The sequence below is a fragment of the Poeciliopsis prolifica genome, unplaced genomic scaffold (genome assembly GCF_027474105.1).
Source record: "Poeciliopsis prolifica strain line A6 unplaced genomic scaffold, Auburn_PproV2 SCAFFOLD003, whole genome shotgun sequence".
In the NCBI taxonomy this organism is placed as follows: domain Eukaryota; kingdom Metazoa; phylum Chordata; class Actinopteri; order Cyprinodontiformes; family Poeciliidae; genus Poeciliopsis; species Poeciliopsis prolifica.
The window spans coordinates 10921074-10943715 of record NW_026562378.1 but is presented as its reverse complement, the minus strand read 5'-3'; the positions used below and the strand labels follow the sequence as shown (position 1 = coordinate 10943715).

Below are 22642 nucleotides of genomic sequence, written 5' to 3'. Positions count from 1 at the left end.
AGGAATTCAAGACTGCATAGGAACCCTTTGAAGATTAGACTTCTACATCTTCATACCGGTGTAAAAACAGGGATCATATATACTTTGGCACATTTGACTTTCAGTTTCATTAATAATAATAATAAAAAACAGCAAGTCCTTTACAAATTCTTTATTTTAGCATAATAGTAAGAAGCCTCTCCTCTGGTTTTCATACAGCTGAAACTAATTGGATCACAAGGGTACATATTAGTTAGCCCATTTTTACAATAATTAATTGTAAATTTTTTTAGGAAGTTATTCTTATGCACTTTTTCCTACACAAAATAATCAATAGAGATCCTATCTTAACTGAGGACCGTAACTCTGCATGCAAGACTAATAAAGAAAAACAACTAATCTGTGATAGCTACTGTTATGCTGTTGTTCATCTAATACCATTATCAATATAATTTACTACAAATACCAGGGACTTTGTATAAGAAAAGCAAACATTTTCCTGTGATACTACATCATATTATGTCAAAATTACAGAACATACTGGGCTCCCAACTGTACTGATCCAAATCTTTCTGTTCGCCTTGTGTCAAAGAGAAAACAAACTTGTCAAAGCCTAATATCTAACACAGACTGAAAGGAATTTAAAAAAAAAAGAAATCAAATTTCCATGTTTTTCCATTTCATTCCAGTGTACAATTTCATCTGAATAATAAAAAAAAAGGTCCTTAAAACAAGCATAAAAATGTGATGCGCTCTGACCCTTCCTTTGAAAAACAAAATCTCATAAAGAGATCTGAGATGGAAGGATTCTATTGCGTTTAATGATGGAAAAGATAATACTAAAAACAATAAATGACAAATATTAACAAGCAACATCTACATACTGTATTGCCCTTTTGCGTTTTTTTTTTTTTTTTTTTTTTTTTAATATGTGCACACGCCAGTGGAGTCCTTCCAACAGGCTGGGAATAGTGTTTCCAAACCAAATCACTGCATTTCTTTAAACCTGGCTCTTTTTCTCTGCCATAATTTCAGCCAAATCAATTCACTTCAAACTGCACCTGTTCTCTGTGCACACTTTACCAGCTGCACAACTTTGTCGTTATAAAAAAAAAAAAAAAAAAAAAAAACATCCCAATTTCCTTACAATTCTGACACATTGAAGCAAATACAGAGGCTGCAGAAAGCGTCCACATTTGGTTAATGGCTTCAACAGCATGTCGTCCAGATCGGTACAATACAGGTTGAACAGGTTTCTCTGTCTTGCACTGACGTTTCAGGGCCAGAAGCTGCTCGGTAACAGCGGGGGCTGAGCAACACGACCAGCAGCTGATTGGCCGCTTGAAAAGATTCCCTCCATAGTTCATGATGCACAGAATAAAGTTATTACGGCGGCATTTAGTACAACAACTCATGTATTTCAAACTTAAGGCTAAAACCAATGACATGATAAACATTTACACACCGGTCACATAGCTGGAAAAAACAAAAAAGAAGCAATTTGTTAAAAACCGCTGAGCACTACCTTCAGGACAGTGTGCCATGTTACAAAATTAGTAGGTATAATGACCTAAAATTTCCATCAGAAAGATGAAGTCTGTTTTCCGAAGCTTTCAGCATTCAACAACTGAGAGCTTAAGTCATTTTGAAACAAAAGAAAAAAGAAAGGCTGGTAAATGTATCTGAGCCACAGCCTAAAACACAGCAGAAAATAAAAGGCAACAAACAAAATTAATAAACATACTAAGGCCACAATATTCTGTATACTGCTGCTAATCTCACAATGTGACGAGCTGTACAAACAGTGAGACTCGAGGAGGCCGACCTGCACCGGTTTCCACCCAAACTCTGGGAGAGACATTTTTCTGACACAGCACTGGAGATCTCAGTATATATACACACACAGGTGACTGGACAGTAATTGTGGAAGAAGTACTGTTACACTGCTGTCCTCTGAAACTCGCGAGTCGACACAAAAAAATTGATCTGGTTTACAAACATTGTTAGACAAACAGCTTCCCTCAGGACTCGACTGCGCCGACAGACTGTATCTGAACTCCAATTTCACTCTTATTTTGGCCCATTTCACGCATGAAAAGACAACACTCAAGTCCAATCTAGATTAATATACATTTTCAATTATTTACACCGATTAAAACTGGGCCTTCCCTGCTGATCGAGTCAACAGGATTTAGTGTGTCAAGACACTGACGGTGCCAGTCGATGCTTCCAGTAAAAACAGCACCGAAAGGCAAACTGTGGTCCCAATGACGCGGAGGTTCCACGCTCGACCTGGAGGGAAAACTCAGTTTTACCGATTAAACCTGAGTGACGATTCTTTTGAGGCAAAATGGGCCATTTAAGAGGAACAAAAATAAAAATACCAAGTTACTCCGATAGTATTTTTCCACCATTTTTGTCTTTTTTTTTTTTTCTTGCAAAAACATTAGGACAAACGATATCCAGTTCCCTTCCCGAGGAGTACCACCAAATGCAGTTTGTTTGAACAATAAAAACCTTTTTTTTTTTCTTGGGAACAAAAATGTACAAAACAGGACCATTGACCACTGTTCATCACAGAAAAGAGTATCATTTCAAATAAAAAAAAAAAAAAAAAACAGGGAAGAAAAGGGAACACAGTGAAATGCAAATAAAAAAAAAACAACAAAAAAAAATTGCCCCACTGTCATTGATAATCCCAGGACTGGAGCTGAGAGAGCGGTCTGCGCTAGAATGTGGCGCCACTCTGCACAGAGCCGAGAGGAGGAAACCCTGCGGCTTGTCCCATCTCCGCTGTAGTTATGGATCCCGGGAAGGCGTAATGTCAGACAGCCAGCCGTCCCGGAGGTGGGTGCAGGGGGCTCCAGGTTGGCGGCGCAGGCGGGGGCTCCTGCTGATATGGGCGTGGTTCGCAGCATGGCTGGTTCTCTACTTTGGCTACGCTGCGGCCCTGGCACAACCGCCGATGTCGCAGCAGACGGTCTGTGCGTGAAAAGTTCTTCGAGAGACAGAAAAGGGAAATATTAGATGCATTTATCTTCCACTAACACACAGCACAAAACTTGTTCAAAACTCATTTAAAGTTAAAAAATGTGTATGTTTCCAAAGTCTATCAAGTTTCAAAAGTGTGGACTTACTGAAAATTGTGTTTTTATAAAAATCAATTCCAACCCTCGTTGGTCCCGTAATTTCTTTTGCATAACTGTGCACGTTTGTTTTTGATGCATAAGATATGTTGTGCAAGTTTCATTTATAATTAGATTTTTTTTTCTCTGAAGTCTTAAGCCTTATGATTTATGAAGCCATATTTTTTAAATAACTGTTGAGACTTAATTATTTCTTTTCCTCTAATTCCCTAGTTATGTAATGGGGGGACGGATTGTTGTTCAGCTTTTTTTTTTGATCATAAAAATGAATAAACTAGATTAGACCGACTGTTAATAAAGGCTTGTGACATTTCTCTTTAGCGAAACTTTTGGTTCACTTTTGTAGATGTTTATTTAAATCTCTTCTGTTTTATCCATTGTAATTGCTTTCCCCATTTTTACCCATTGTAAATTACAAGTAAGAAAGGGAACTATAGATGAGATGCATTATCATCATTAGTCATATATCAATGGGTTTGAAAAGGCTTTGCTTCCTGTTCGGTCAGACCTACCTGCTGGCACCTTTCGCACTGATAAGGCTTCTCCCCACTGTGAACGCGCTTGTGTCTCTCAAGGTGGTAGCGCTGAATAAACCTCATATCACACATGTCACATGCAAATGGCTTCTCTCCTGGAAGAGCACACAAATACACAGTCAATGCATCAGTCTTAGAGTCTTGTGTCAGCAAAATGGCAAAAGTGTTAATTTAGATTGCTTAAGAGAATAAATGTCCAACACTTATATCAGTTCAGGGGGAAATAACTCGTCTATTAAATGTCAAACAATCAGAGTACTTTGAGCTGTTTTCTAAAAAGGCCTCGTCATCAACTCATTATGTGTAGATCAGAGTGGAGTTTCTCAATTTCATGGCCCAGATCTAAGCAACACAGAGGGCCCCACAAAACTGGGGCGAGTTTCTTTTAGGCTGGTTCAACATCCCATCAAATGACTTAACAATCCAAACTCGAGTTTGTTGTTCATGCACCGGTGCCTTTTCTGGGTAACAGGGGCTCGGCAGAGGAACGCATACCCGTATGAGTGAGGCTGTGTCTCTCCAGGTGGTTACGCTGAATAAACCTCATGTCACACATGGAACAAGCAAACGGCTTCACCCCTACACACACAGAGCAATATATTAGCCCTACCAACCACAAGTGCAAGACAGACAGGGTTTAAGCTCAAGCTAGCCCTGCAAAAGGGAATTCATCCTACACAGGAATGTAATGTGCATTTTGTCGTCTTAATATAAGCATTCATGCAACTAAAATGGCTGATTAATATTTTAACATGAGGCTACAGTACTGTGCAACAGTCTTGGGCCATTCCTCCATTTCCATTCTGGTAAAAATGGGAAATATAAACCAAAGATGACAGAAAACATGTACAGTACTTTGCACAGTACTGTAGACGATGCAAGAGGTCAGGTGCACTGAGGCGTACCAGTATGAGTGAGGCTGTGTCTCGCCAGGTGGTAACGCTGAACAAACCTCATGTCACAAATGGTGCAAGCAAAAGGTTTCACACCTAAACGCAGAGCATCAACACGTTAATTTCAGGGCTTTTACTTTACGTTTCACAATCCATCAATCAGAAATGTACTTGAAACTTGTAATTACAATTGATGGGTTGTTAACCACTTCTCAATTGTTTAAAATGATCAGTTATGTATGCTCGAAATTTGTTTGAATGCAATGAACATTGTGTTTTGTTTGTTTTTTTGTCAAATTGTGTATCCACTTCTAAACACATCCCATGAGCTGATGATATATTTAGTCCTGGTCTTATATGTTACTTTAACACACAGTGCACCGGAGTTAAAAAAAAAAAAAAATGTGTCCCTTTCTTTCACAGAAATATCAATTGTCTGAGATAATTGAAATTTGATAATGTATGAACAAGCTGATCTCAGTGACATGGGTAAGGTGGGCGGACGCATACCCATATGAGTGAGGCTGTGTCTCGCCAGGTGGTAGCGTTGAAAAAACCTCTTGTCACACATGGTGCAAGCATAAGGTTTCACACCTAAACGCAAAGTAGCAATATTACTATTATATCACTTCAGCTCTCATTTCCATTCTTCAACAAAAATATCTAAATAATTACTTAACTACATATTTTCCAAGTCATGCAACACAAAGAAAAATATGTTTACACGTTTCACATGTTAACTTTAGGGTACACTAGTCAGCAGCAAATAACTACACAACTGACCACCGTACTTACTTTACAAGTTGATAAAGTTTGCACTTTATGACACGAGGAGTTAAAAATTACTTAGTTGAAAGCACCAGAATAATTTGTGTGTGTTGTGTTAGTAATTTATCAAGACAAAGAGAAGTTCAAACGTTTCAACAGACGTAAATATTTTTCCTCTAAATAATTCACTTGAAGGTCATCAAATTGATACTGTATCGTCAAAGTCATTGAACTTGGTCAAACTAATCTAAAAAACTAGACTTTTCTTACCATCATAGAAAAACAAGGCAACTAATAAGCGTTTTAAACGCACAGACCAGATGTTGATATTTTTGTCCATTTGATGGATGCTGAGTTTAACACGCCAAATGTTTCACAGGAGCCAAGTTGTTTTGCCAAATTACCTATGAATTTAAAGAGGTGTGCAAAACAGTAGGGATGACAACATGGTGGTGTTCGTTTACCATATAACAACAGTGACAAGAATGAGTTATCCTAAGTAAACAATCTAACGATTATGTTTTAGATTAGAATAATTCAAATTGATGCTTCTGTGGTTGGAAATTATTTTATCCACTAGCGGATCCATTTAGGGATGGACAATATGGCATTTATCTGTATTTTACACTTCAAAATCTAGGAAGATGTATTGTGTAGCTCTGGTCTTTGTGAATGTTTCACCAACTATACAGATTTCTCAAACAAACAGAAAGCATCTTTAAGAACTTCTTAAATGAGCAGTCATTTATATTTGGAACAGAGACATCAATGTATGACAGAGCAGGTCTTGACCAATTAAAACATTTATAAAGTGTTGCTCTATTATACTCTTCTCTTTAGTATCTTAGATTAACAATTAGTATGGTTAGCAATAGTAGCTGCAAACGACTATAAGGGAATACCTCAACTCAAACATTTCAAAATTGATTTCATCATCTGGAAGCTCAAAAAGACAAAATAAACCAGCTGCATTCACTTTTCAGTCTTCCTGTTATCTACCAAAAGTCTTACTTTCCCAGAGCTTACAGACATTTATCAACATATTATGAAGAAAGTTTAAATTTAAACACCGTCTTACTTCTCTGTTTCATTCAACATAATTTTTAATGCCAACTGGTAATGAACAGAAAATGTTGGGCCTTCATCCCACGGAAACAAGTTGCACAGAGAGTTGTCGGTTGTGCTTAAGTGTGGTGCGTTCACTGGACTTTAGAGAATTTCTGACTGGTAGATCAGGGCAGATCATGGTTGAAATTGTCCAAGTCTGATCACAATTTCTTGGTGAATCTGTAACATTCATAATGTCCAAAAAACTTTTTCACCGGAAAGACATTTTTGGCAAAAACATTTTTTGAATAGATTTTCATCCAGGTTAAATTAAGCTGACTTTTGTCGAATACAATTGTACTTTATTATTGAAATACACTCTGCTACAGATCACTTAGCCAAAGTGAATGACTTTGTATTAAATTAAAAAGGTAAAAACACCACTTTACCACTCATAGTTTTCACCTACTTAAAAGTAAGTTAATGAAGCAAAAGCTGAGAGTCTGAGCATAGAACAGCGGTGTACAGAATAGATTATATTAGATTATATTAATTTGCTACTACCAAATCACCCACCCTGAGTGCCAAAGGCCATCAATAAATGGTGCATCTCAAATGTTTAAAGGTGCATTGTGTACTCTTCTGCATTTCCATTGCAATACTTGTAGTAGAGTAGTGAAATAGTCTAATTGATAATGGGTTAGTTAGATATTTAGAGCCATCTGTACATGTAGATCGCTTTCTGTATATACAGTCACATATTTATATAAAACCAATTGCAATCAAATCTTTGAGACTTCTCATCCCTTCCATCTTCACTGCAATAAATACCATAAGATATAGTGAAAATGTCCATATCACCCATCCCTAGAATCTGGAAACACTTGATGCTGATTTAAAGTAACGGTGTCCTGTACATTGTGAGAGGGCGAGTGCACTGAGGCGTACCAGTATGAGTGAGGCTGTGTCTTGCCAGGTGGTAACGCTGGACAAACCTCATGTCACACATGGTACAAGCAAAAGGTTTCACACCTAAACGCAGAGCATTAAAGTATTATATACAAAACTGTCTGGGCTTGTGTTCACAATCCATCAATAAGCATGACACTTTAAACATATAGACGAAATTGATGGGTTGTTAACCACAATAATTGCAGGGGATTGTTTTCTTTTTTTTAAAAGTTTTTTCCAAGAAAATGGTACCCGATTTTATTAAAGAACACATCAAACTATATGAACCAATTCAAATCCACAATTTAACACATCACATGAGCTGATGATGTTGCAGTCCTGTATCCTGTCATCTATAAAGGTGTGCTTTAATATTCAGCTTGAGTCAATATGGATTACTGCGTAAGCTTGCTGGGTGAACATCTGATGAAACATAAAACACAGTTTGATCTTAGTGACATGGGTAAGGTGGGCGAACGCATACCCATATGAGTGAGGCTGTGTCTCGCCAGGTGGTAGCGTTGAAAAAACCTCTTGTCACACATGGTGCAAGCATAAGGTTTCACACCTAAATGCAAAGTAGCAGTATTATATCACTTTGCCTCCTTTTCACTTGTTTAAATGTATAGTAAAAGTTTAACGTTATTGGTTATTAACCACACAAAATGCCTAATCGATTTCACATTGTTAAAAATTAACAATAAAAAAAAAAGAGTAAAATGCTGATTTATGAATTATCCTGTTTATCCTTAACAATACTGACCAATATCAACAGGTCTTTGTTAACTTTATAATTACAGGGTTCCAGGACAATTTCCATGTGAAGAAACAATCCAGAACAAACTTTAGAGTTCAGCCCTTTATGTTCACTTCAAAACATGAAATATGAGCGAAAGATAGAGACGGAATGATGGAGATCTAGAGAAATTGAGATAGAAATTTTCCATATTCTTTTTTATTTTCTCATACATAAACAAACCTGGAAAATACAGAACCTGAATTCCAGACTTTGTAGGAACCCTGTAATTAACACGTTCCTGAGACGTGAATATGCAGAGACGTGATGAGAATTAACATAAATGTTAATAACTGTGCACCCTGAAGTCTGACTGACGGTGGACAGACCCATACCCGTATGAGTGAGGCTGTGTCTCGCCAGGTGGTAACGTTGAAAAAACTTCATGTCACACATGGTGCAAGCAAAAGGTTTCACACCTAAACCCAGAGCATCAAGAAAAAAAAATATTTTATGTCTCTACAACAACAACAAAAATATGAGTCTTAAATCCTGTTTGGTAACAAATGAGCCAATATGGTTTAATTATTAACTGTGGTTAATAACCAATGTCATAATCCTAATGTAACTTACAAGTGTACAATATGGTTGTTGCAAATTACAAAATAGGTTGTCCTAAATCCACTCCAACACAAGACCCGTGTGTACAACCTACTGGAAATCAAACTATCTGAATCTGTGAATGAATGCAGCTATAATAACATAAGAGTCTAGATCAGGCATACGACAGCATCCTAATCTTGTGGCAGGTTTAGGATTGGCAGAGGCATACCCATATGAGTGAGGCTGTGTCTCGCCAGGTGGTAGCGCTGAAAAAACCTCTTGTCACACATGGTGCAAGCGTACGGCTTCACCCCTATACACACAAAGTATGAGCTTTAGCATAAAAAAAAAAAATAAAGAACCTCAACTGCCAAAAATGATCAATGATAAACTTTACTAATTGCTTTAGTAAAGTTTGGCTGCACTTATCAGCGCTCGGTTTGAACTGGAAATCCCAGCTTGCTTCACAAACCTGCTATCCAAATCGATAGAAAAACAAAACGTTTCCACATCTCTTTAACTGCCACTAATCTTTGGCTATTATGTTAATTGAGCTGCCATTGAATAAGGAAGGTCTTCTGTTCAAATGGCCAAATCAACTTGTTTCAAACCAAAAACGTTTGGGGTTTTCGGGAGGTGCTTATAAGTGACCAGACAAGCAACTGGGGCCTTAATCCCCAGAGGGGATCATTCCAACTCACGAAATGCCAAATAAATCCTAATTGTGATCATGTTTCCAACAAACCCAAAAAGGATTTCCTGATTAGATTTGTCAAACTAAATCACGCTGATAGCAGGAGACGATTTTAGGCAGTTGGCAAACAACTGTTTTCAACATTACAGAATCTGATGTGCTTTCAGAAAATAGAAAGCAAAAGTAACTTCTGAAAGTCGATTTCATTCCATCATTTAAAGTCTTAGCAAAATCCAACTTACAAAACAATATAAAAATGAGACATATTTACAAACAGTTATGTATGCATAAAAGTAGATGTTTGTTTCCTGACCATAACTTTGAATGTGAAATGACACAATGACAGAATGTGCAGGTATTTAACGAGTGTGCTGGGGTTTTTTTCTTTGCCAAGGAAACCAAAGTATTAACCAAAAATTGGTGCCCGTTCTGAGCACAGTTCCAGTTTGATATGGCCTCACAAAGTGTGTGTGTGTGACTGCAAGATGTGCTAAATTTACATCTCCCAATCAGAATACAATTATAACAGCATGTGTTTCTAATTTTTCAGGCAGCAGTTTAGTTTTCATTGCGCAGCAATGTAAGGCAAATTTCATGTAACTTTTAAAACATTGATTCAATATTTTATTAAAATCCAGTTTGCTTTCTGAAGATCTTTGGCAAACATCTTTGAGTTGTAATAAAATTGCATTAAAAACAGGAAGCATACACCAAGATATTCTAGACTGCAGTGATGCAATGACGGCTAAAAAGCCTGATTTCCACGTACTTCCTGGTTGTCATGTCATTTCATAAACAAAGAACAGGGAAAATGTTGTAATACACTGACGATTTGTAAAGATGCTCCAGGACTAAATTAGCAACTGCCAGGACAGTTATAGCAAGCATTACAAACTCGAGTTTGAAGCAGCCATTCAACCATCAATGCGTACTGCATGCACGATCAAAGCCAGGAAGCGATTGGATGGAGGCAAACATAAATAAATGAGCGCATACCTGTATGAGTGAGGCTGTGTCTCTCCAGCTGGTAACGTTGAATAAATCTCATGTCACACATGGTACAAGCATATGGCTTCACCCCTAAAACACAACAAAATTAGAGGTATTCAACATCAAGACATTGAAAAACTATTCACACAAATTTAGTTTTTTCTTCTATCATGCATTAATAATGTGAAGTTAGAGACATTACACTAATATAGGTTGAAAGAGCAGTGCAGTTTAGCTTAATACATGCTGGTCATAGCTTTAAGCTGTTTGTTTGAATTTCATGGTGAAGTTTTTCCCACCAAGAGACCAGAACCTTTATAAGAACTTCATCAAATCCTCAAAGAATGTTTGTTATTGATCAGCTTCATAACTGCACTTAATACACCTGGTAGTGTAATGTTTCTCTCATTGAAAACAAGCAATAGTCAGCAATGTGCATGCAAAAGTACCATTACAGTATTAAAAGTCAAGGTAATTGACAGAATCACTTCTTCAGTGGACAGTTTTCCAACAAAGCCTAAAGATTTATTGACAGTCGTATCATTAAAGTATGGAGAAGGGATTATGAATGTAATTTTAAGTTGTTTTTTTTTTTCTTTTAAATGGGAAAACGTTCACAGTGAAAAATTAATCAATCATACCGGTATGAGTGAGGGTGTGTCTTGCCAAATGGTAACGCTGGAAGAACCTCATGTCACACATGGAGCAAGCGTATGGCTTCACCCCTAAATGTATACAGTACCAGATTTTAGAGACAAGAAAATCTAGTCAAATGAGGGCACAGCTGTATAATTTGACATATACTAATATCTATTTTATGTTACAAATGCTCATTAACGTTTATAGCCAGCTATTTCTGTGCAGACATAAAGACGCAACATCAAATACAAACAATACAGGACAAACTGAGTTCGCAACTTAAGTTTAATGATTCAGATTGACAAAAAAAAAAAAGGTAGACATGTTTTAGTGCTGACAAAAATGACCCATACCATTAACAGAAAATGTCTAGAAACCCTAGCACTGTCAAGAAAGACGGATAAGTAAAACTTCTACCCGTGTGAGTGAGAGTGTGTCTTGCCAGGTGGTATCTCTGGAAAAATCTCATGTCACACATGGAGCAAGCATATGGCTTCACCCCTGCACACACAAAGCAAAGTTTTTCTTGTAAAAACGACAAAATGAACTCAACAGGACACACTTACTTACAGCTGCTCCTCAATAAATTTGAATATCGTTGGTTTCCTTTAATAATTTGATTCAAATATTGAAACTGACACACACATTACACAAGTGTAATTATGGTTTACAGCTAATAAAAACCAAAAATTCACTGTCTAAGAAAATCCAGCTATTATAGAAATGTTATATTTATCCCACCTTATGGGATAAATAAGATGGGACTGTTGAGTTGACGTCTGTCCACAAGAAGGTCAAACCACAACATGTCACTGCCAAAGATGGTGGCTGTTTAGAAACTGTATTCAAGAAGCATAGTGATGGAAAAAAATAACGGCAACCTTGCAAGGATTGGGAAGCAGAACCCATCCAAGGTTCTTGGACTGGACTCCTGCTCGATATCTCTCCATCAACATCGGTATCGGCAAATTTGAGTCATTTTTTAACATCTAAACATCGAGTTAATAAGTAAAATTTATTGACAATAAATCAATAAGTTTTACAACAAATATTTATTTCCATCTTGTATTGGAATTGGGATAACCATGTGGTGTTTGCTTGGGAATGTGTCAGTAATAGTGAAGCGGTGCAGGATTGTGGGTGGTTTAACTAAAGTAGCTATGCACCGTCATTGGTGTGATTGTTTATTTAGGGTGTCAAAAGGTTAGAAAAACACAGTTTATATCTGTAAATATCAGTTATTGGCCAATAGCAGCAATATTTCAATCGCATAACCAGCTATTATTTTAATGATTATTAAAAATAATAGATCAAGAGCCATTTTTTGACTTGGTTTTATAAATAATTCTGATTTTCTGAGAAACAGAATTATAGGTTTTCCATTAGTTAAAAACCATAATTATGCAAATGAAAATAAAAGTCTTGTTTAATATTCTGTGTGTGATGAATCAATATTTGTGGGTTAAATTTACTCAAATAAAATTATCTTTTCAATTACTGAGGCACATCTGTATTTTATGTATCCAGACATGCCAAGGAGGACCAGAACTGAAACAAAATACACATTCAACTAAAATTTTCTAATCTGTCGACAGTCATGAAACAGGGACTTTGATTAAAACTGTATTCTGTAACCTGTTTACAGTAAAAGGGCTGTTTTCAATCCAGACAGGAATATTTTCAAGTATTATCTGCAGGATTTAGCTGCTAAACACTTCATACACATGTTAACAGCTAAGATGCTGTAATGCTAATAAATATTTCATGTTACATATGACTAATAAATTTGGGCATTTGGGCACTGATGAAGGAAAAAGGGTGAAACCATACCCGTGTGAGTGAGGCTGTGTCGTGCCAAGTGGTGGCGTTGGAAAAATCTCATATCACACACAGAGCAAGCGTATGGCTTCACCCCTACACATACAAAAGTATGTAAATATTCAAAAGAAACCTTGAACATTTGACCATCAACTATTTCTAAGTGAGGTTGTTTTTCTTTTCTCCAGTTATACATTTATACCATGTGTCATTTTTAATGTGGGTGTGTGTGTGATGAAGGTTATTTCACTTGAACAAAAAAAAAACAACAAATAAATGGATCTAACAACTGAACAGAATAATATAGGCAGTGCTCACACACACAGCTGTTTCATAAAGTATTCATACAGTTAATAGAAAAATGCTAAGCTTCAACTTATCTGTTACATGTCTGGATACATCCACAAGCGTCTGAACACTAGACTTTCTTTTCATTTAAAAGCTGCTAAATCTTTGCTTTTGGTGAAAACTTCTAGAGTGAGCAGACGCATACCAGTGTGTGTGAGGGTGTGTCTTGCCAGATGGTAACGTTGGAAGAACCTCATGTCGCACATGGAGCAAGTGTACGGCTTCACCCCTACATACACAGATTATCAACAAATTAGCTACGCCGTTACTTTGGGATTACGGGGAATTCATAACAACCAGTTTATCAGGATCTGATATTCCTTCATTCACTTTTTATGTTGGTTTAAAAGAAGTTTGGTAAAATTATTAGCAGAGATTGAGACTATAAACTTTCAAATGAAATGGAGTACGTCACAAAACAAAAACAATATTTTGGGATGTTTTAACAATGCATAGAGGATCTCAGATGGTAAAAGCTACATTGCTATGGGACAGAAGGGAAAAATATGTAAAAAAAAAAATGTATTTGAAGTTCATCAAAATTAAAACTGCAGAAATATTACAATGAGTTTTCCCAATTATGTTGTAGTGAAGCCGGTCTTCCTCAGATTTGAACTTTCCTGGAGAAAGAGCGTCCTTTCCCCAGGCCTCTCTAAATTTGCATCTCTGGACCTTAGACCTAGTTAGGACAAACTTCTCACCCAGGTAAATGTAAATGTCACCCCAAGACCATAAGGTCTAATACATAATTATGTAATTATGTCTTTTAGTCATTGGTATGGCTTCATGTTTCATAAAAAACAATTGAAAACCACATAAGTCATTAAATGATGGGTTGTTCATAGTGGAACCTCTCAAAATCTAAAGGAAGGGATTTAGAAAAAATACATTTCCTGTCTAATAGGTTTTAGGTTTAATTTTACACCAAGTCCACCTGTGATCAGCTCATCAGTGCCTTGTGCTTTCACACTGTAGCCAACAATGGGCATTTCTAAAATACTGGACATTTACTTTTGTACGACCAAAGAAAAAACATACAAGAATGTCAAAAAAAAGAATTTGAAAAATAAAGAAAATGTGATCAACGGTAAAAGTGAGTTTATTTGTAGAAGTAAAAGTAAATATGGACAATTATATTTGCATCTGAATTGTTTTTGAAGCAGTCACTGACATCTATGTATGCCTGTTATGCTAACAGTTCAAACTGTTGTTTGTATTTGTGTACACTTACAAATTGTCAGTGTGGAGGAAAGCCCATCCAAAAAGCAAAAGTAAAAAATGAGGGGAAATTTTGCTTTTATAAATTTTCAGAAACCCTTTAAGTGCTCGTCAGTATTTATAGTTAGGATAACTGTTGCACAGGATATCAGTCACTTTATAATAAGCATTTTCTAACTTTGCAAGCAGATATTTCTAACACTTAATAAAAAAGGGCCAGAGCTAACCTGAAATGGTTTTTGTCAGTTTATTCCACAAAATCAAAACCTACAGCCTGTGTTTTTCTTTCACCCTGTGTGTTTTTTTTCTCTCTTCGATCGAAGTCAACCTTCCCTTTCCCTGTGTAAGAATCAATCCACTGACTTTAGAGTCCACCCAATCACGCTAAACAAAAACTGGGTACGGTAAAAGAACGCATACCCGTATGAGTGAGTCTGTGTCTCTCCAGGTGGTAACGCTGGAAAAACCTCATGTCACACATGGAACAAGCAAACGGCTTCACCCCTACACACACAGAGCATACAAGTATTAGCTAGTCAGTCTGGTAAGTAGGGAATAACTCAGGAAGAAAAAGTAAGAAATGTGTAAAGTGTGTATGGGAAAAGACAGATGCAGTATTGGGAAAAAGAAAAACTGTAAATGTCAACTACATCAACGTGGATTGGTAGATTAGCCCAAGGTTAGTTAGCTTTAATTTCTTACAGAGAATAACTTAGAAGCAATAATTTAATTACAACAATTATTTAGAAGGTTGACTTACCCAGTCTGTTTTATAGCTATTATGTAAACATCTCCCCAATTGATGTCCGCAATTTTTAATTGTACACAATAAAACATTATGGATTCAGTATTTGATCACCATGCAGATGCTGTCAACACAAACCGAAGAACATGCATAGTAAAAAGGGGCTATGTATTGCATGATTTGTGTTGCCTGTGCTTTAACAGCTTAAAATCTGAACATCGGGGTCCATAAGTAAGAGTCCATCATGAAGTCCACTATTAAAAAGTCTTCACTACAAATCTAATTCACTTGTTAAAGCACAGAGGGGTGAATATTTTCTTGTCCTTTAGCCAGAATAACAACCACATACTGAAGAGTAAATATGGTCAAATTTGTAAAATGTTAGTGATTAAACTAACAAAGCAAAAATCTTTGTTAGTCCAAAACTCCAAATTATTTTTAACTGACCTGCTCATATATTTAAAGTCGGCAAAGATGCAGAGTCAGCTCTCCAACAATTTAACATCTTATGTTGGGATTCAACATCAAAAAACTTCATGAACAAAATTGTAAAAATTAAGTCACAGTACTCCTAACCTATTAATGTACATTTCTAAAGGAATTCTCAACTATCAGCAGTTGTACACTTACAGATCCAACTGCATGTAATATAGTGTCATATAGCAGTAATTATGGTTGCAAACCCCCATAAAAAACAGTTCCATTAAAATTGTTACAATTGCAATTTAGTTTTTTGTGGCTTTTGTAGGAATTAGGGATTGAAAAATATTGAATAATTTATTATTATTTTGTGAAAGAAAAACTATTGTCAAAGGGATTAGTACTCATGTGGTAAAGAAGAACAATCCTCAAAAACCGGCAGAATGATTGCCGTTTTTACAGGTTTAAAAAGTAGATTTCCACTGTTCCATGAGGTTGTCAAGAAATTCTGTGTTTCAAAATATGGCTTAAAACAATTACTCCATCGTTTAGCAGCACAGTTGCACAACTGAATTTTACTATTGGGATTCAGTAACCTTTTTTAAAATAATTTTTTATACAATTTGACCCTTTATATTGTAATTTTTGATCACATTTACAATTAACCCCACAAAGGAACATGATAATGTATTTTGTCTATGTAAGCCGTCTCTGGGGCAAATGATTGATACTTTTCTGTGTTAAATAAAAGCAATTATATAATGCATGACAATTCAATCAAAAATGTATGTGTAAATACCATGACACAATAAAATCTCACTAAAGGTTCTCAGCCCATGACAGTCTGATACTATCTAAGCCTGATATAAGATGACCTTGGACCAAGTAGAACCTGCCAAATTTAAGTTCAAAATTAAAATATTTCTGTAAATTAAAAAAATCTGCACTGTTTGTATTTTAAGAATTTAAAATGGCAAACAAGTATCAATATAAAGTGGGAAGCTGAAATTACCTTCTGTTTACACCAGATCTTCCTCTGCTCCTCAAAAAATGTTCACCAATCCTTAAATAACTGCTAAAATGATCAAAACTTCAATCAAGTTTCTATAACTACACCAGCTTATGTTTAATACAAAAGTCAAAACTATTAAAAACAAAGAAATTCACATAAAGAGTTTTTAATAATGGACTCTGGACTACAGGACCACAATGGCTTCTATTCTTTTGTTTTCTGATTGTGGGGACAAATAAAAAGATTGCATGTCATAATTTGGAAGAAAGAGATTTCGGGGCTGGCTTTGTTGGAAATTACTGTCCACAGACAAAAATGAATCGTCAGCATCTGTCCCTTGAGTTATGTGAAAGACTACATGCGTAGTCAGATTTATGTAAAAATGGGCACGGCTGAAGGACGCATACCCGTGTGAATGAGGCTGTGTCTCTCCAGGTGGTAACGCTGAATAAACCTCATGTCACAAACGGCACAAGCATACGGCTTCTCCCCTAAACCGAAGAGCACCAGTTTTAGTTCAAGTCCCCCACAGATACCAGTTAGCTGTGAGGCAAAGCTATTACCAAACAAGGCTTTAAGTAGGCCACTGGAAAAGCTCACAACTGCTGCACACTTCTAGACTCAGTCCAACTTAAAACGTTTAAGGCCTCTTTCAACATTTGATTTAAATATTCAGTCACTAAAAGCAGGTCTGGCTTCAAAGAGAAGTCGAGCTACTACAAGCGGCTACCATACCTGTATGAATGAGGATATGTCTCTTTAGGTGATATCCACTTCTGAATGCTCCGTAACAATGATCACAAATAAAATTTTTCTGCACTTTGGAGGCCGGACCATTCTCATCTCCACCTGCGCCCTATGAAATAAGCAGATAAAAAATAAAAAAAAAATTTAAATATAGGCTTAAGAAGAGTGTGACACAAATATTCAATATGTAGTAAACTTTAATGCAAACAGACATTTGAATAAAATAAGAATATCGTGGAGATGTTTATTTGTTTTAAGAATGAAATTCAAATGTTCCACTCATGGTATACATTCAATACATGTCAACTAACATACTCATGTTTATTCATTTTAATGATTATGACACAGAGCTACTGAAAACCTAAAATTCTACACTCCAGAATATTATTGCAAAACCCCTATCATACACACGAAAGAAAACATATTTGACAGAAATGGAAGCCCATGCAATAAACTGTATGCATTCCGAGCTTCTCCTGGGCTTTTTGGCCATTCCTCCTTCAGAAACTGGGGCCTTGATTTCTAAATTCAATGTGGAACACTTCTAATGTCTGGTTCAGATGCAATATAAGAAATCCATTGGCTGTAGTTAATGTCCTGGATCAGGATATGTTCTCCTTCCACTTAACTTTTCATTAACAGTTTCACACAACACCCAGAAAATCCAGCTTCTTTAGGAATGAGCTTTAGTTGCTTACCCTTCTTGCTGATGGTAAGTCAGTGACTGCTGGATACCTATCATGTAATCAGGCTTTCCCTGACTATATACTGCTAACATGTCAGAAAAAAATAAATAAATAAAACTTTCCATACAAGTCTCATGAAATACTCTGTGTGAAAAGTTGGGTTTTCATTAGCTGTAAGACCTTAAGAAAATTAGCTAAATTAAATGCTTTATTACTGCATGTAATGAAACTTTACATCAGTTTTTTTTGTGAACTGAACATCAGCCGCCCTTTTATTCAATGCGACTGTTAACACAATCAAAATTCATGTTGAATTGTTTATTCCACAAACACTAAAATTACTGCAGAAACAGTAAAATTCAGCTTTTCCCTCAAAGCACAATGTCAATTTTAAATGAGAAAATCTCCCAGTCGCGTCAGATGGCCTTAATGCCCTCCTGTTACTGCTCCCCCTGTTATGCTCACAACTGCAGTCATTGTGCTCCACTTCACTCCCCTCCCCCCTTCCTCTCCAGAGAACCTCCACCCACCCCCTCCACATCTTTCCTGTGCTCCTCCCCCCACCCCCACACAAACAAAAATGTGCACCCTTGGATGATCCAAGGCAGGCGCAGATCAGCGAAGTCAAATGCTGAATGCGGTACGTACACACACGGGGAGCTGAGTGCACATTCATGAAATAAGAATACAAGAATTTTCCCAACAATTTCAACAATCCGGGCTACTGACCTTCCCTCCCCTTCCTTCTTGTTCTCTCACTTTACAGGGCGTCACTGATTTCCTGTTCTTTTTTTTCTGCTGCATGTCTTCGTTGGTCCTCATGTCCTTCTCATCCAGCAAGCGGGGAGCTTGGAATTCACCTTCCTTCCTGATAAGCTACGGAGCAAGAGAAAGTTAATTATTTCCCATTTTCCCAAAGGCCTCTTCTTAGTGCTGTAAACAGAGGTTCTGATCATGACCAAAATCCAAGCAATAGCAGCAACCTTTAACTCTTTATTATACAGTATTTTCAGTTACAGCTACCGTCAGAAATAAACTGCAAGGGTCATATAGACCTGTTTTACAACCTTTCTAATAATTCACACAATTCTTTAATATGATTTTGTTTATGACGAATCTAAATTATGCAACAAAAATAACAAAACTGGTTTATCCAAGAATAATTGCATACAAAAGTTGTATAAAAGCAAAATTTTTGCAATCTTCACACTGTGAAAGCCTAGCAGTTAACCCCCCCATATTTCCCATGTGAGTCCTAACCAGGGGTGGACAGCTCATTCCAGAAGGGAGGATCATGTGGCTCTGGGGAGCACGGTCCGGTCCGTCTCTCTGAGGTGGTGCATGGCCGAGCGGAGCCATCATTTTTTTAGGAGGAGCAGCCATTGTACTGGCCTGCATCAGGGCCATGCTGGACAGGACGGCTTCGCAGCCAAGCAGCCCCGCCTGCATGAGGAAGGGGGAGGGGGGGGACAAAAAAGAAACAAAAAAAAAAAGAAACAAAAAAAAAAAACAAGGCGCAACACTTTACAAGCTGTATCAAGTCATACAAAATGAGCTGCAATTTGAAATGAACTACAGCTAAGACAGTAGTGTCAGAGTAGCGGCATCCGCCAAGCTATTCATCAACGACAACATCCTGAGTGACACAAGACTGCAAGTAAAACTATTTGTAACCACTTTGGTGTTGTCAAAACAAACCCATTTCATATGGTCGCGGACTGAGCTGCTGGGCAGATGTGACATTGCTGTGGTATATGTGAGCGCAGGGACAGGGGTGGGGACAAGGTCATCCAGAGATCCGTCAGTCAGGATGGTCGGGCTGGTGGGAAGCCACACCCACCTCACTCATCTAGTACTAAAACTGAGGAAGAGGAGGATGTGGACGAAACAGACAGACATACAGTTACAACTGCTTCATTGGCTGCCTTTACGGACACATAATACAAAGCAAGTTCATGTAAACAGATGATTTTCCTTTGCACAAATGATTCCAAGTAATGAACATATTTTCAACAACAACAGGACTCACTGTTGCTAAAAGTGAACATAATCTGGCCTAATACTTGAGAGTTAGAATTATCCTATTGGGAAGAAACATTTCAGTACTTATCAGTTATTTGTTTATTGATAAGTTTAACCAATAAATGCGCTACACGACAACTGCACCTATAATTACACACAATCTATAATTCAGTGGTGACTGAGAAGAATAATATCAAAAGAAAAAAAATCAAATGAGAAAAATCAGGTTTTAAAGATAAGAGGAATTAATTTTTTTAATCAAGTCAGTAGTTTGTTAGTTAAACCTTTAAAATATCTATCATTTAATCATTTAATGAAAATACCACATGCTACAATAAGCAATGTAATTTTTGGATGTCACAAAGATTACTGCATTTGATTTTGAGTCTCAACAGTTTACAGATTTTTATTTACATTCAAAATAATTCACAGAAGTCTGCCTTTGAAATGCAATTAACTCACATAGATATCATTGCTCTCCCAATTGAAATTATTTTGACCTAGACCCTTGACAATTTTGACTGGTTTTGTTACAAGGTAGATTGCTACATGTGGTTTTAACAGTAAAACCAGAACCTTACTATATTCTACATTAAGGTTGAATATGTACAATATAGTAACTGTGAATGAAAGTATTCCTGTAACTTATCTGATACTAATATTAAGCTCCATAATGTTCATCATTTATCAAATAACATTTGCAAAAGATTTTATTGAATATGTATAAAAAAAATTTAAAAGCAAGTAATTTTTTAATGATCTGAGTAGTTTTTCTGTGGTTCTTAAGGTAATTGAAGGGCGTCAATGACCCCAGAATTTCACCCTTTAAATTGATGTACAGTCAGTAAGTCAGTCTTGGCTTCATCTTAAACTCCTCTGAAAACTCACTTGTGTGAAATAACTTATTTTAGCAAAGTATGTTAATGTACACTTTGGATGTGATATTTAACATAAATAGAATAACGTTTGTGCTTTTAAAATGTCTTATTGGCTGCTCTACTGTGAAGAAACTACAATATTTTCCTCGTTAAAAAAGTTAGTTTAATACAGTTCGAGTAAATCATTAGTTTTCCATTGTTGTATGTAACCATATGTAGGATTGTGTTTTTTAAGGGGAAAAAAAGCAGACAAAAGCCTGTTTAAACCCCCCACCCCTTTTAACAAATATGCCATCAATGTACTGGATTTTAAACAGAAACATCACGAAGACTTTAGTTTTTTCACATATATTAGATTGGTGATGGGACCGACATGTTTTTCATCATAAAAGCTTCAAGGCGTTTCAGTTCACTAACGTGAGCTAACGTTAGTGAACTGAAACGTTAGCTAACGGACCGCTACAGCTAATGCTAATTTAATAAGTCAAGAAAAAAAGAGTACATAATTTACAAATGTTTATTGCCGTTTGGTTAGTTACAATACAGAGAATAAACCTAAGTAAAGACTGACTCTATAGTAAACGTACATTTTCAGTACATGCAGCAGCTTGGCCTTCGTCCTGCCTCTGAACACTGCGTTAGTTTAGCCGCTGTTGGAGCAGGCTAGCTAACAGCAGCTAACTGCTCGGTGGCGCCCTCGCCCACTCTAACGCTACAGACTAAAACGCGGAGCAAATCATGAGAAAACGTTCACTTCGGATTGATACGGCGGTTTCGCTAGAGTATATACCTCACAAGACGGGTCACTTCATGTTTTTCCCCAGTTAGATTAGTAAAAAAAAGAAAAAAAGAAACCACAGGCTCAACTGGTTCCAGACGAGTCTGGGCTATAAAGACATTCGTGATGGCCGTCGTTACGAGTGCCTCCCCCTCCCGATCATTAAGCTAACATTTGTTAGCATCCCAGCTCTGGCTAACACTGACGCTGTAACAATGCATAACCCGCTTTCCTTCCTTCTTCGACTGTACGTTTACGAAATGCGCACACACACATCCAAATGCATAATCAACATTACACGAACACTGAAAACTACACGATTTTTCTACGTACCAGCTTCGCTCGCCGACGTCTTCTGCACCGTCTAGTTTACAAACACAGGAAACGCCACAGGATGTAGCCCACTCCCCCACACAGCAACAGCAGCAAACCCTCCTCAGACGAGGAGAAAGGGCTCATCTTCTTCCAGCTCCCCGAGAAGCCAGAGTGGCGATCAAACTGAAACAGCAGAGAAGACTGTTAGTCCATTGTTATTCCTGATCTGGAGACGCCCACCACCACCACCGCCTTAAGGTTGATAAATGTTGTTTGGGCCTCTCTCTCAGCTCACTGGAGATTCAGACCACGTCTGAAGAGGCGCAGATGAAAAAAAAAAAAAAAGAAAACGGAGTGAACTCTTAAAATGACAGAGAACAGGGACGTGTGTACAAACTAGGGAGTTACAGTAGTTTTTATGCTGCCCTTTGCCCTTTTGGATTGAGTCATCTACATGGATGAGCCTGAGCAGAGACAATTAATTCTTATATCATTGGACTTATTTTTATTTTTCTTTACACATCGACGTGTCAGGAAAAACCCATTTGTCAGTTGCATCCATGAAAAGCGATCTAATGTCTTCCTACCAAAGCCAGGCATCTTTGTAATTAATAATTCACTTAGCGGACAGGGCTTTTATAATGTGTTGACGAACTGTTGTCTACACAACCAC

The 22642-nt window shown here is 37.0% G+C and overlaps 1 protein-coding gene across 17 annotated transcripts; it reads right to left on the bottom strand.

Moving 5' to 3' along the window:
• Positions 1-136: 136 nt before the first annotated feature.
• znf740a (zinc finger protein 740a) lies at positions 137-22303 on the bottom strand. Of its 17 annotated transcripts, none has more exons than XM_055027605.1 (21): positions 21988-22303; positions 19675-19837; positions 19237-19419; positions 18706-18852; positions 17279-17399; positions 16951-17034; positions 14787-14870; positions 13294-13377; positions 12813-12896; positions 11400-11483; positions 10985-11068; positions 10350-10433; positions 8889-8972; positions 8452-8535; positions 7805-7888; positions 7318-7401; positions 5065-5148; positions 4567-4650; positions 4157-4240; positions 3638-3756; positions 137-2977 (listed from the first exon to the last, which is right to left on the bottom strand). In XM_055027605.1, exons 2-21 carry the CDS (start codon positions 19717-19719, stop codon positions 2804-2806), a joined length of 1965 nt encoding a protein of 654 aa, XP_054883580.1. In that variant the 5' UTR covers positions 19720-19837; positions 21988-22303; the 3' UTR covers positions 137-2803. The 17 variants fall into 17 exon arrangements, with proteins under 17 accessions (XP_054883580.1, XP_054883581.1, XP_054883585.1 ...); XM_055027606.1 differs by lacking the exon at positions 21988-22303 and adding an exon at positions 21667-21980; XM_055027610.1 differs by lacking the exon at positions 4567-4650.
• Positions 22304-22642: the final 339 nt, after the last annotated feature.

Coding starts and splice junctions, on each gene's coding strand:
- znf740a (XM_055027605.1), bottom strand. CDS start 19,719: ATGTCACATCTGCCCAGCAGCTCAGTCCGCGACCATATGAAATGG. Junction 11,484..12,812: donor ACACAGCCTCACTCACACGG/GTATGGTTTCAC, acceptor TTGTGTGTGCAG/GGGTGAAGCCATATGCTTGC. Junction 3,757..4,156: donor ACACAGCCTCACTCATACGG/GTATGCGTTCCT, acceptor GTGCTCTTCCAG/GAGAGAAGCCATTTGCATGT.